Genomic DNA, 14632 nt, shown 5'->3' with positions numbered 1-14632 from the left:
TTCTTAAAAAAGAATGGCTATATTATTATTATTCTTATCCAGGTATTAAAGGCTCAGGAGCTAAGACTCTTGTATTATTAGATCATTGTTGGCTGGAAAAATGAAATACAGATAATGCTATCAGGCATTTTCTGTACAATTCAGGCATCTTATACTGGTTATTGTATTATTCTTTGTTGCTGCTGACATTGTCACTAATTAAAACAAATAATTTAAGATTTGTTTCTACTTTTCTGCTTAGAGAGGGATGAGTTGTTCTCTTCCATTCACCCAGGGCAAAAATCAGCATTTTAGTGATCTTGTGCTTTGGTTCCTCTTATTTATTCATTTCATTTGTTTTGCATGGTAATGGTTAGTGTCAGTTGCAGCCTATACCAATGAGAGAAGGGGAGCATACTAAATCTTCTGTGCTGCTACGTGTCATTCCTATCTGTAGTGGGCATATGTTTAGGTAAAGCAGGAGAGTCAATGTGGTCATGAACATTCTTAGGAATAACTATACTGTATAAAATGGACGTCTATACTGTATAAAGTGGATCGTCTTTGCTTGAAGTCTGAACACTTCATGGACATTTGAATTAGTTCTGTTTAAACGTGTAACTTATGCTACTCTTTACACTGACGAGATAAGAATAAAAGAAGAGTTTAATCTTTCTGTGTCATATATCACCTATGATAATTGAACTAAGTTTTGATTGAAGGACAAACAGAACAGCTTGATTTCAGAATGAGTTTTCTTACATAATTAAAAATACCAAATATGTGCAAAAAATCAGAGACAAAAAGTACGTATTCAATACCATTTATGCAGCCAGTGTTTTGAAAGTCGGTGACGTTGACAGTACTGCTTGCACTGGTCTTCCACAAAGTAGTTTTCTGGATTTTTTACATTCTGTTATTATCCCAAAGACAATTTTTACTTAAAGTCTATTCCAAGCTACAGAGATTATACTCTGATCCACATCCAACTTTTATCTACAGACTTGGAGGTGTTCAGGTTCATAGCCTTTATTCTTGTCCATGTTTGTTTTTACTGAGCTCCTAATTACCCTTTGTCTTCATTGATGACTTCAGTAATACAATAGTGAATTGAATTTTTTACATATTTTGTAATTCACAGAAGACACAGAAAGCTGTTCTAAATGACCTCTTAGGAAGGAGATCATTAAATTTGAATTACCTTGAATTACCTTCTTGTTTGTATGTTTATGAAATGTAAAATATAGAAGCTGAGGGCAAGCTATATATATATATGTATATATATATATATATATATATATAAAAGACTGTAGACAGCTGCTTGAACTCTTTAGGAAAACTGCCACTTGCAGATGTGGTTGAATGACTTGCCAATGAATCAGCTATGAAAAAAATATGTTTTATAAATTGCAAAGTGGCAATGACAGAATAAAAATGTACTCTGGAGAGGGATATAGTTATCATTTACAACCTTGAAAAATTACCTGGTGTTTTTCATTTTTTGTCGGTTGGGTTTTTAGTACAGAGGTCAGTACTGCCTGGTTAGGCCTGGTGACACACCTGAATATAGGGAGCTGAGATGAAAAAGTTATGCCTTTTATAAAACCTCATCAAACTTCCCACCGGGCTGAAAAAATGTAATGATTAGTGATGTCCAACAGCTAACTGACATATGGAGTGAGGAATATATTATTGGGAAAATCCTTTCATGAGTGAGGATACATTTAGCTTTCTGTAAATATAAGTAGGATTCAAGATGCTTTTTTCCAGAAGAGATACAGACCCACAATGGATGTAATGCAACATTTGCTTATGGTCATAGCTGAGATAGAGAGAACAGCTAATAACCACCAGCACCCTGTGTAAAGCGGGTAACACATTTAGAGATACAGATTTGCAAACATTTAATTTACTAATGAAATAAAATGGGAAAAACTTCAGTAGGCAAGAGGACAGACCTGTGTGAAACTTCACTGCTGAATAAGGATGTAGGAAATACTATCCAGCTAAATGAAGGATTGTAAACAAGTTTACAAGATTAATATGTGGTTTTAAATTGCGGTCACTATTCAAATTTCCTATTCGACGTCAACAGCATAGCAGGTAACTGAGTATCCATAGTTTTGGCAGAATTCACATTATAGTCTCAGATGTCATCTCTGTGAAGTATGTTTGTTTCCCATGGTTATGTTTCACAGTAGAGTGAGTAATGTGAAAGTGGAGGCAGCAGTTGTGGAGTCTTACTTGCTACTTACCCGGCAGTCTCCCATCAAAACACGGGGTTTAGCACAATAAAGTTTGTTCTCTTACTAGCTATGTCAGGCTGTTTGTCAGCAAGGTATGTTAGACAAATATAACTACCCAGCCTCCTGAGCTTTCCGGTGTTTGTTTGGTTGAATCACACCATGACTGACACCGAGACACATTAGTGGGAGGATTGTTTATGAGAAAATGGGAAACAAATTTGACACTTGAGTTTACCAGGAAAGTTGTTGCGGGAGCACAGATGCTCGTCGCTGCCGAATATGCACAGCCGAGGTCAGGGAAATCTGTCAGGGAAAGCAAAGCAGCCTTGAAGCAATTATTTTTTAACTGTCTGGCAGGGAAGAACACATATGAAATATTGTTACAGCTGAGCAGAGTGCTGCCCTCCTTCCTCTACTCCCTTGGGATTGACTAATCCCCTTTCCTTGTATCAGGCTCTAATGAGACACTGCAGAGCTCACTCCTCTCCCACCTTCCCCTCTCTTTCGCGGGTCCCCCCAGGGACCTAGAGCCCTGCTCTTCTGGGGGGCTGGTGACAGCAGCAGCAGCCAGCAGGGATTGGACTAGATGTCCCCTTTGGATGTCCTTTTGCTCTCCCTTGCGCTTGTTGTGCTTGCTTCTCTTCCAGGCCAACACTTTTGCATTTCATGCTTCTGCATGCGAAGGTGTAGCTGTGGAGTGGGCCTGGTCAGCATGAAAGTACTGACACATGGGGAACCTGGGAAGCCTCTTAAGGGTAGTTTAAAAATACACATATTCCTGTGCTGTGGGTATAGGAGATCCTCTGACACAAATTGGGAAAGAAGGATTGTTTGGACTGAATTGGGCTGTGTGGTTTGAGCCCAGAGGGCAGCTGAACACCACGCAGCCATTCACTCGCCCCTTCCCCCATCAGAAATGGGAAGGAGAATATGAAGCAAAAATGGCTCAAAGAATCCGACTAAGGGCAGGGAGGGTTAGCTCACCCATATGGTCATGGGAAAAAGACAGACTTGTTAGGGGAAGAAAAGAAAATATCACTTTAATTCAAATGCTAACAAAAACAACTTAACAGACAAGGTGGGACAGTGAGAAACACTACCAAATCCAAAAACACCTTCCCCCCACCCCTCCCTTCTATCCAGACTCAGCTCTGCTCCCAGTGTCTCTCCCTCCTCCCCCAGCGGCGCAGGGGGCAGGGGATGGGGGTTACAGCCAGCTCCTGCTCCTTCCTTCTTGGGATGGGGGGTGACTGCCACACATCCCCCCCTGCTCCCCGGGGCTCCCCTCTCACTGCAGACAGCCCTCCAGGAACCTTCTCCACAGCGAGTCCTCCCCACGGGCCGCGGCCGTTCCCAAGCTACTCCAGCGTGGGTCCCCCCCGCGCGTTGCCGTTCTCCCAGCGCCGAACCACAACAGCGGGGGCCGCTTCTCCCCTCAGAGTCCCGGCCTCCTTTAAGCACAGACACCCGTCCGTGAGCGGCTTTCTCCTCAGGCTTCAGGTCGGCCTCTGCTCCGCCGCAGCCCTCCAGGGGTGGCAGGGGGGGGGCCCTGCCGCCTCGCCATGGGGCACAGGGGTCTCTGCTCCGGCCGCACCTCTCCCACAGCCTCCTCCTTCCTTCCACTGACCTCGGTGTCCATCCTTCTCCCAATTCCTTTTCACGAGTCCCTGCCCCCTCTCAGGTTCCCCTTCTTAAATACATTCTCGCAGGGCCATAATGACCATTGCTAATTGGCTTGACCTTGGCCAGAGCTGGGTCCAACCTGGAGCCGGTGGAGCTTTTGAGAAGCTTCTCACAGGGGCCACCGCTGTAGCCCCCTGCCACCAGAAAAGCACACCACAGAAACCCAGTACCGATTACTTAATAAATTCTGCAAGAAGAGTGAAAGAGAGGAAGATAGTTGGGAGGGAAGAGCACTTTCAGATACAGCGGTTTCTTGAGCAAAGGGGAGAAAACTGTAGGAAGGCAGAGAACATGCACAAAAGGAGCAACTATTGGAGACCTGTGGGGAGAGAGAATGGGAAATGTTGTAACAGGGGAATGCAGAGGAGACTGGGGATTGAAGTCAAGAAAAACAGATTGAAGCAAGAAGCCAAAGCAGAAAATACATTTTTAAGAAGCAGGAGACAGGAAGGGAAAAAGTGGAACCTCCTGCTCCTGCCAAACAGAAGAGGAAGTAAATGGTGACAAAGATGAAAGAAAATATACATATATTTGCATGGTAGATGGAAAGAATGGTTTATATGATGAAATGGAAATGAAATAAGGGAAGGAAGTTATACAGTAAATCAATGTTGCTGAGGAAACATGATAAAATCCTTTTTCTGCTTTTTCTCTGTGGCTACTAAGTCCTGGAAGAGCTGTGATTTGTGCTCTGTCTAAATGATACTCCTGGGTCTTTCTGTTGGGGAAGATGCTTGAAGGAATCAGTGTTGTATTTTGGTTGATTTAAACTATCATTCCTTTGTGAAATGTGAAATGCGAAATTAAATGGTAGAGATGTACCATCTGCTGTTGTTTAATATGTGAATAAAAGCTAGTGTGTTTGGGCAACGTTTAAGCCCATGATAAGAGCAGAAATAATGGAAATGTTATGTTGGCTACACCCAGCAGATCTCTCATTGACTGAAGCATCGTGTTTCTTCCCGTTTCTTAGCACAGCCAAATGTGATTCCTGGAAGAGGATGAGCATTTCCTCCATGGTGAGGAGGCTGAGTGTTTTATGTCTGTGTTTTTCTCATTCCTTTTAGGGATCTCTTGCTGTCTGTGGCGCTTGGCCAGGTACTCTCCCTCCTTATCTGTGGCATTGGTCTCACAAGCAAGTATTTGTCAGAAGACTTCCATGCCAACACACCTGTTTTTCAGAGCTTCCTCAATTATATCCTTCTATTCTTGGTCTACACAACAACACTAGCTGTCAGACAAGGTAAGTGCATCTCTGAAACTGTTTTGTAAAAAACAGCGAGGATAAAGGCGTTGGCAAAACAACAAGCAATGTGATTTAGACACATATCCCACTAATATTTGTTACATATTTACATTGCTTAGTAATACATATTGGTTGAACTGGAAAAAAAAAAAAAACAACAAATCTTCATTAGCAAGGAGTGTATCTGTAGATGTCAAGGATAGTGGTGCTACCTAAAAGCAAAAAGAAACATCAGTACTTTAGACTTTCTAACTGTTCTTATGGGAATGCTCCTCTTACACCTGCCTCTCTGGCACCACAACCAAACACTCGGGGTTCATTCTGGATATAATTGCATGCCTTGCTAGCAATATTAATGTGCTTTACATCTTATGTAGGCTAAGGAAAGCTCAGATGCAAGCAAAGAAGAGCTCACTAGTCCTAGTTGCTGATGATGGCAATTCAGTAGTTCACCTATTAGAAAAAAATAGCAGCCAGTTTTTAGCCATTGGGAAGTAGGAGATGAAGGGAGGGAATTTAGGATGATGTCTTTCTGGGGTGCTGTTTGGGCAGAGCAGCTCTGTGGCCCTGCCACTGCTTTGCGACAGGGCCTGTGTAACCAATCTGACCTCCAAAGTGAGAAAAGCATTATAGTACACTTTTGTACTGTGTATGAAATGATCCTCTGTTTGATGGTCTTTATGTAATATTGGGGGGGTTGTGCCTTTCCTGCTCATCCCTCCTTTTTTGAGATTTCATGTCTAGAGGAGTTGTGGGAGATAAATGCATTTAAGTACATTTCTCACCCACTCTTTTTTTGTAATCGTTTTATTTATTCACCTCCACTGAACATGTGCATTAGAAGCAAAATAGAAGAAAAAAAATGTCATGTGCTTTCCTGACTCAACTCTCCTGACATAAGGAGAGAAGGGCTCTGTGGAGGAAAAGAACTACACAATGTATTAGGCCATGGTACATTTATCAGCATACCAAGAGATTCATGCTTTCTTACAGGAACAAATATTTTTGGATTGTTCTTTGATGTTACATATTTTGATGATTTTGGAACAACCCTGAAGCTTGTGTTCTTCAGTCATAGTACAGTCTCGTGATACAATACTATAAAGTGTTCCAAATTTCCATGCAAAAAATGAATAGTCAAAAATACACTGCTGTGCTCCAGCACAAGGTGCTTAAATGTATTACAACTTAAGTTTTATAAACCGTGGTCTCCACTGACATTTTTCAGAAATGATGAAGGCCAATCTGTGGAGGAAATGTCAGCTCTTATATAAGGAGAGATTGCTCTGGCAGTGTTTCGCTGTCTTGGTGTTTCAGTTTGTATAGGGGGAAACATTACCACATGCTTCGCTCTGCAAAAAGTTTAAAACTTATATTCGTAGCATCTTTCTGGAGAACTGTGTTTAAAAATAATTCTTCTGAGTGTAGGATTGCCTAGATGTTCACAAGTTCTGTCCCAGAAATGTCCTTCTTGGGACTGATTTAGATACTGTGGAAGCCAAGTCCCTATAACTTTTAAATAGAATTTCTTTTTTGAAAATGCTATTTTGTGAGAGGATATATGGGCCAGAATACTGCTGTGCATTACAGGGGTTTATTTAGAATAATGTTTGACACCTGGTATATATCGACATTTCAAAAATGCTATCAAGTGCTCTGTTTTACACGTATAAACAAATGTATTAAAACTGTACTTTATAAATTTCTGACTGTTTAAAAATACAGTGGTGGGGTAAAGAGAGTTTCTCAGAGCTATTTATTGTGCCAGTAAAATAGATTTTGGAAGCAAGTAGGGAAAGTGTTAGGGATATGTGAAAAATATTTTCTGGACAAGCAAGGAGGATTGAGGAAGGTGTTTGAACAGGCCTGTGGTTGAATATGGACCATACGAACAACCAGAGCACAACGTAAAGGGTAGCAATGGAATAGTCTGGAAAAGGAGCTGTCAAAAAAGAAAGATGGTTTGGTCCAAAAAAATCCAGAACAAAATTGGCTACAGAAGCAATGAAATCAATGATCCAGGCACTCAGCATAACATTTCTGCTGGACAGTATAGCACTACACAGCCAACTCATTTACTCAGCATTTAATTTTGCCAAATGATTGAGCCTGACATTGTCTTTTTGCTTGTGTATTTATTCAAATTCATTATCTGTGTTTGTTCCACTGAGGCAGTTTTTCTAGCAGCTCTAATCATTTGGCTTCGTTAACAGATGGAAATCACATAATAATTATATTAATTTTATATGGGATGATTCTGTTCTGAGGCTGGGAACATCAGAAGGCTTTTTTTTTCAAGTGCAGTTCTACTCTGTATGCCAGATTTAAGATTCTTTAAATTATCCTCTTTTCTCCTTCAGAAATCAAACCACTGTAAGTTGGCTGGTAGTCAAAAATAACTGCATCCCTTTGTCTTTCTCTTTGCTTGCTTTCTTAATCTCTGGGGGTTTTGCAGAAACGTACTGGCTAAGGAGGCATCACTTGAGGTGGCCAAAAAACCCCTTAATTCATTGTAGGACTGAAAACTATAATTTCCTGAGCCATAAGGAACTTCTTTCAGTAGAGGTTTCTTCCAAATTTTTATTTACTGTGGATCACCTTTGGCTTAGCCTTCCTTCGCTGTTCATCCTCTCATCCTATAAAAACTCCCTGAGTGATACTGAAAAGGTAGAATTTGCACTGGTCTCTGAAAATCATCCTTAGCAGATGATTGAAGCTCCTGATTCCTGAGCTGTTCTGACTAAAGCCTTCTGCAGTAAATGCCCAGCTTCTAGCAGCTAAAGTTAGTCCATGGGCACCAGCAGCTTCCACTAGATTTTCATATTGTGCGTCAAGATGGTTTTTTTCCAAAATAAGCCCTTTAGTGGATGCAGAAATTAGGACTACCACCTTGCAATGAATCCACATGTGATCAGACACTGTAGGAGATGCACAAGTCCTGCAGGTGCCAGAATCTCTGAGTATTTTAAACTTCATTCCAGTGTTGACAAAAAAAAAAAAGAAGGAAAAGCTTGTCATGTGGCTCTAGATGGGGAACCAGTCTGAAGGCAGTAAAAGTGGACTCAACAGTTTTAAGCAGTGAAAGTCCATGAGTAAGTCTTTTCATCATTATTGCAATTTTGTTCTCATGACCAGTGACAAAAGTGTTAAAGGAGATCTGTTCTTGTGAGATTTTCACATGAGCCTTAAAATGTGGATACTACTCAGGTAGTGGCCATGAAAAGGGAAAGAATTTGGCCAAACTGTTTTCTTTTCTGATGCAAAAAACAACCATCTTTTGTATCAGTTGAACTCTAAAGTTTCTGTTAAGTGATGAATCTGGTATCTTGAAAAGTCCCTCTTTTATTCTGGATATTTTAATGCTAAATTTAATTTTTTGGGTTATATGTAAATTTAAGTTGAAGCTACTATTTTCCCAAAGAGGTGAGTGCAGAGGTTCTCCACAGTTAGGAATGCACGTGCTCAGGCATGCATAGATGCCAGAAGCCACTTATCCATAAATATGTATCCACTAGATCTTCCAGTCCAATGCTCATTAGTGCACCACTGCTGAGGTCTGAATACAATTCTTTCAGAGTTTTCTTTGTATGAGAACTGTGCTATAAAATTGTCACTAATGCACCATTACAAGGCAATTAATGTCATTGTTTTATCTGGCTGATGTGCCAAAAATTTAATAGGTAATAAAGACCTCCTCAATTCTTTCTCTTGAGGTAACTTCCTCTCATGCCTGTTTTCACAGCCAAAACCTGTATTCATCCATGGTAACACCTCTGAGTTGAGAAGAAGGTTTTAACACGTATTATCTCAGCTCAGTCCCTTTGTTGGCAGAGGATTCTGTTTAACAAAATCTTGTCAGGACAATTCCAGATACTCCTTTGGGTTGTGTGTTGTTTTTAACTGAGGAAAAGAAAAGCCTCCTATCAGTGAAATGGAGCTATGGGACCTAGAGCTGGTGGAGATTACTTTTAACACCTTAAAAAGCAGTAAGTGGAAAATTGTCCATAGTGGACCAGAAGGTGTTAATTACTAACAGTCAACATGGGTGCAAGCATCAGCAGCTTGCCACCAAAAATAAATTACTTCTAAAAGCCACCTCACATATGCTACAAATGAAAACAACACATCTACTAGACATCATTATAAAAGAAAAAATATGAAACTGCTATTTTTTTGTTACTCTGGAAAACAAGAAATGAGGGAGCAATAGAGATGTCGTTTGAACAGGTGGGAACCATAAAGCCTTAAGGGCCAGATTCTGTGTGAGTAGCGCTCCACATTGCAAGCTGTTCCTTTAATTTTAGTGCAACAGGTTACCGAGTATTTTCAGCCCAATAATTTGCTAGTTCAGAATAGGTTTTATGTATCTGTGTATGTCTGGATAAATTCTGTTTCTAGGCTAAGTGATAAGGTTATAACATATGTCAGCAGAAATATGGTTTTCTCTAGAGTAACTGTAATGTCTTAAATTTGTCATAAAATCAGATGTGATCTGTGCCCCTGAGTCAGCTAGAGAGTCTGTGAGAGTATTAAGGATTGCAGTCCTGTTACTGGAATCTTCTTTTTTATGCATTTCTATCTAGGATTGGTTTATGACCTTAGTATCTCAGTCATAAGTAAATTCCTGATTTATCTGCTATTCAAATATGGATCTCCATTTGGATACATGAACACACACCTCTAATATCCTTCCTACTTCCCCAAAATTGACTGAAACAGGCTACTTGAAGGAAAGTAGAACACTGTATAGGAACTACTCTGGTTTACTGCAGTGCTTGTCAGCTATTTATTGAATGATAGAAAAGGTAAGTTTCTCTTCTTTAACTTAATTTCATTCCACTAGCAATGTTATATTAACAGAAAGCTAGTATTATGCACTTAGTAAAAGTAGCAAAATTTCTTCAATATTAACACTTTTTTTTTTGTCAACTGCCCATAAGAACATGCCTGGGAAACAAAGAGAGTACATGATTTGAGCTGATCAAACCGTATTAGATACAATATACAAAAAATGTCTTCTGGAAAAGCACTGATCCCACCAGCATTTTCAAGAAGAAGCCTTCAGAAGTGTGGGACTTTCTGTTCACTGAGAATGACAGGGAGTGATTTTGATTAGAAAATATGCCTGTCATCCTTGTTTGGTTTCCTAAGTATGCTCGTGCCTCTGCTGTGGAACAGGGAGCTCAGTTATCCCTCCAGTGTCGACCAAAGCCTGCACAAGCTGCAGCCAAGCAGCTTTATGGGCTTCTCTGCCCGTGACAGAAGTGGTCCTCGGTCCCTGGAGGTGATGGCCCAGCCCACACCCTGGCCTGCAAACGTGGCAAAGGGCAGTGGCGTTCGCCCTGGAGCACGGGGGAAGGCACATCGAGCTGGCCCAGCGACTCCTGGCCCTCCCGCTGCGGGGGGCCAGGCTAACCCCGGGCTCTAAAAATGAAACATGGCAGCGAGCATGGCCTGGGACTAGTGAAAAATAATGACCTTCAGATTTTTTGTATTCTCATAGCAGCACTGCCGAGTGTCCCTGCTGTGCTGCGCTTTGCGGTCTGCAGTGCACTTTCTCCTAATTACTCTGGGCTTCTAATTAGGGATGCCAAACTGTGTGGGATATGTTTATTATGAAAATGGTCAGCCAAACAGTCCTTTTGTCTGGGCTTTGAAGAGCCCTTTTCATATTCAGAGGGAATTCCGTACTTTAGGAGAAATGAAGCTGGAATGCTGGCTATTTACAGGCACTTCAAATTGCAGGGATCTTTTTTGTAACGTCCAATTTTCTGTTTTGGATAGCATGCTCACAGGAGCAAGAATTATGACGTGTTATGTGTTGGGGATTTGCCTATCACATCATGGACACCACAGCAAGCTACCTAGAGAAAAAGCAGTAGGACTAAAGCCAGATTTCTGTCCGGTTCCATTTGCATACTCATTGTGTTTGTGTTTGAATTTTCCCTCTACTTTCAACTGAGTTTTAAAAATTTCCTGCTGTAAAATGCTGAATGCTGCTGCTGTCTCTATTACGTGAACCTTTATTATTTTACTCTGTAGGTGGTTACAATTCAGTGAGGTGTTAAACTTTTCCTGATAGTTTTCATATAGGACTTTGGGATCCTATTCTTTATAATAATTTCTCAAAACCACAGAATTTCCCTTCCCAGTCCAATGAAGTCTTCTCTTGTCCTTAACCATAATACACAAACAGATGCAATTTCAACAGAGAGTGATTTATTCCACATAGCTGGTAGGAAGACAGTAAAAAAAACTATAGACCACATTGGTGATACAAAGGCAGGGTTAAAACCAATAAACTTGACCTTTCTGTCTTTTGCTTTGTTTTGTTTTGCTATTCCTAGTGGAGAGGTTTGGTGTTTTTTTTCAGACCTTGGGGTTTTTCATTGTCAGCTGTCCTTGTTACACTAGCCAGCAGACAGACACATTTTTGCTTTGGCCCTGCTTCTCCTTTCCACCCACATAAGGGACCAGGCATCTCAGGGTATCTCAGGGCTTAGTCAGTTTTCATTTTCATCAGGAGCATTTTGCTTTGCCAGCTGTTTAGCAAGGTACAAATAAACACTTACAAAGAGGAATCCTGGCACCAAACATAGTGAAAATGTTTTGGCGGGTAAAGGCACAAAAGAAACCTCAGCCCTTTCTAGTGTTTTTATTCTCAGTTCTGTGCTCCTGATTGTTAGGTTAGGCACCTGCTGTCTGAACCCACAGCACGCATCGCGTGTTACAACAGGTGTGTCCTTCTGGAAATCCTGGCCAAAGCAGCACAGTCAGTCCTCTTGCCTCGTATCATTGGAATATATCATGTACGTCCCACAGCACGTACAAACTGAAAATTGGAAAGTATTGTTCCTTTAGGGTGCAGGTGGCAGCAGTTCAGCATGAACACCGTGTGTCACAGTTTAATGATGCAAACACTAATACACTCATGATGACCCCAAAGCAATAAAGGACAGGCCTAATCAAGCTTCCATGCTGTAGCATTCTTTGTAGTAGCATCTCATGATCCCTGATGCAGCTCTTTCAGTCCAGAGACGCCTCTGGTTTTATTAGGTTGCTTTCAAAATAGCTTTCTGCTCAAAGAAGTATCCTTTGTGCCATCAAAGACAAAGGAAGCTGCAAGTCGGCATCGAGCAAAAGGACAGGATCACCTCTTTTCCTGTGCCTGCTGATGCAGACAAGGGGACAAAAAAAAAGAAGAAAAAAAAAAAAAAAAAAGGGGGAGATCTTCTAGCATTCTCTTGACCTGAATGAGGAAATGGGAGGTCCTGTCCACAAGAAGTGAATTTGCACTAAGGTTGCCAATGAACTAGGGGCACCTCTCCTTGCAACAAAGTCCCTGGAGGTTTCAAATCAGTCAATTCAACATACAGATGCTCAGGTCGGTCTCAGTTCAGGAAGTTCAGACTCGATCATGTTTTTGGTTGCCAGCTTAATTCCCTCAGCCAGTTTCTTCTAGAAAAAGCATTCAGATTTGCACCATGGTTCAAAGACTCGTGCATATTTTATGAGAGCAAATCTTACAGGCAGTAAGTGCAGTGAGCCTAAAAGGGATGCCAGGCTTCAGGCTGTCTGAAGTCCTGGGTGATGGACCATGTTTGTATCAAGACGTTGCATCATCGCTGTGAGGCAATGTCTATACTGAATATTTTACTTGAGAATAATACACTTTTACCCTAGAGGTAAATGTACATACATTTTAGGAACATTTAGATATTTAGCCAGATGTGGCGATTCTATGCCAGGAAGTCCATAAATAGAAACCACAGATGCAGTAAAATGGGAGGTGATACATTTACTCAGCTCACAGCTGCAGCATCGCAGGTAGCTAGTGGAATTTAGCAGAAACAAAAAGCGATCACAGTATGGCATTTTGTACTCTAATGCTTTTCTTGGCGATTCCAGTGCCTAAATCTGAGACTTGGGGCAAATCTGCAACATATTTGCGTTTATGTTTGGATCAGGATTTAGATTTTGTTGCTGAGCCTGTGAAGTTCCCTCCTTGCACATTTTTCCAGGAGCTATGCCAGCCTTTCAAACACAGTGCTAGTCTGAACACAAGTCTGTGAGTACCTGTTTGAGAAGAAAAACCTTGTCACTAGAAAGACGAGTGGGCAGGCTCAAGCAAGCTCTGAGGAAGTGCAGTTTGAACACTTGTGCATGTATTTGTATTTGTACCACAGATTCAGATAGGGTCACAGATGTTGTAGGTAAAAGAATCAAGGCTTTTGAGCATGTGGAAGGCCAGGCATTGCATGGTACAGTCCTGGAAGGGCTTGGATACCATGGCAATGAGCACATAACCGAGCTTTGAAATTTGGTCCATAGGAGCAGAGTGTTGCACAAGGGTGAATGTGGTTCTCGGTGATTTTATCTGAGGGCAAAGCATCTCCCTATGTAGCCCAGATAGCCTTACAGTATGTCAAGTAATAAATTGCCTTGTAAGGGTGTGAGCTGAATTACAAAACAGTTGATTTTCTGTAGAATTAAGGGATAGCTGTCCTTCGTAGTGTTAGTATATGGGTCTGACTTTTCTTCTTAATACATAAACGTCTCAAGTGCTGTTTACAAAACCAACCATCCCTTCCCACCACAATGAGGCAAGTTAATGGTTCTGATAAAATAGTGTACCCTTGATCCTACAGCTGTAAGCGGAATGCATGGGTTGTCTCTGCCACTTTATGCAGTATCAGTATTTGCCTGTGATTTATTGAATATTTAAACATTCATCAATTCAAGCAGCTAGCCAGGGTAGAGGATCCACATTCAGCACACGTAGCTCCAGCGTTCATACGGGAGATTTGAAGTGTGGTTACAAGATGATAACTGTATTGCCTGAAGGAGATAAGTCCCGCTCTGCCAGAATGGTGCTTTGTATGTAATCAGTGTAAAAATTCAGAGGAATAGAGTTTATCCTTGCGATCGTCTTTCTCATTAAAAAAGAATCATAATGAAAGAACAAAGCGGTCCCTGCAGTGAATTGGATTGCCTTCCTAAGTTTTCATTAAATCAAAGACTCAGCAGCATCCCATTTTGCAGAGCCCAGTTGTAAACTGTACACAAGACTTGCAGCCAAGTCCCTATGAAGATCACATCCTTTCTGAAGGTTTGGAAGTGCAGTATATTTTTCTTACGTGGGAGATAGCCCACCTCTCCATTTTCTTTTTCTGATTTCATTAGCTTCTGTTAACAAGATGGTACTGGCACAGAGGAAAGAGCAAAGAGCATATGTGATGCTTCAGGTAACTCACAGCCACAACTATAAAACTTAATCTAAGTAAACTGCCTTTTCTAAAATAAGGACTATGAGACAACATGAATCAAGGGAATGAAAAGTTATGCTAGTGGGAAAAAGCTCTATTTTCAACTTATTCTTCTGACTCACACTTAATGCCAAGCCATAACAGAAGCAGTAATTTCCTCTTCCTTCATGTCCATTATTACCAGGGTAATCCATATAATTATTGTTACAACT

At 41.1% G+C, this 14632-nt stretch overlaps 1 protein-coding gene across 2 annotated transcripts in view; it reads left to right on the top strand.

Moving 5' to 3' along the window:
* Window positions 1–14632, top strand: part of SLC35F1 (solute carrier family 35 member F1) — a 250545-nt gene that overhangs the window by 134903 nt on the left and 101010 nt on the right. For both annotated transcript variants that reach the window (XM_042795882.1, XM_032992853.2), the window contains exon 2: window positions 4976–5151. In XM_042795882.1, the coding sequence (XP_042651816.1) occupies window positions 4976–5151 (176 nt within the window). The remainder of the gene's footprint in view (window positions 1–4975; window positions 5152–14632) is intronic.

The sequence above is a fragment of the Tyto alba genome, unplaced genomic scaffold (assembly GCF_018691265.1).
Source record: "Tyto alba isolate M040663 unplaced genomic scaffold, T.alba_DEE_v4.0 Super-Scaffold_22, whole genome shotgun sequence".
Taxonomy (NCBI): domain Eukaryota; kingdom Metazoa; phylum Chordata; class Aves; order Strigiformes; family Tytonidae; genus Tyto; species Tyto alba.
Note: the sequence above shows the minus strand (reverse complement) of the source record. Positions and strands in the feature narration are given on the sequence as shown.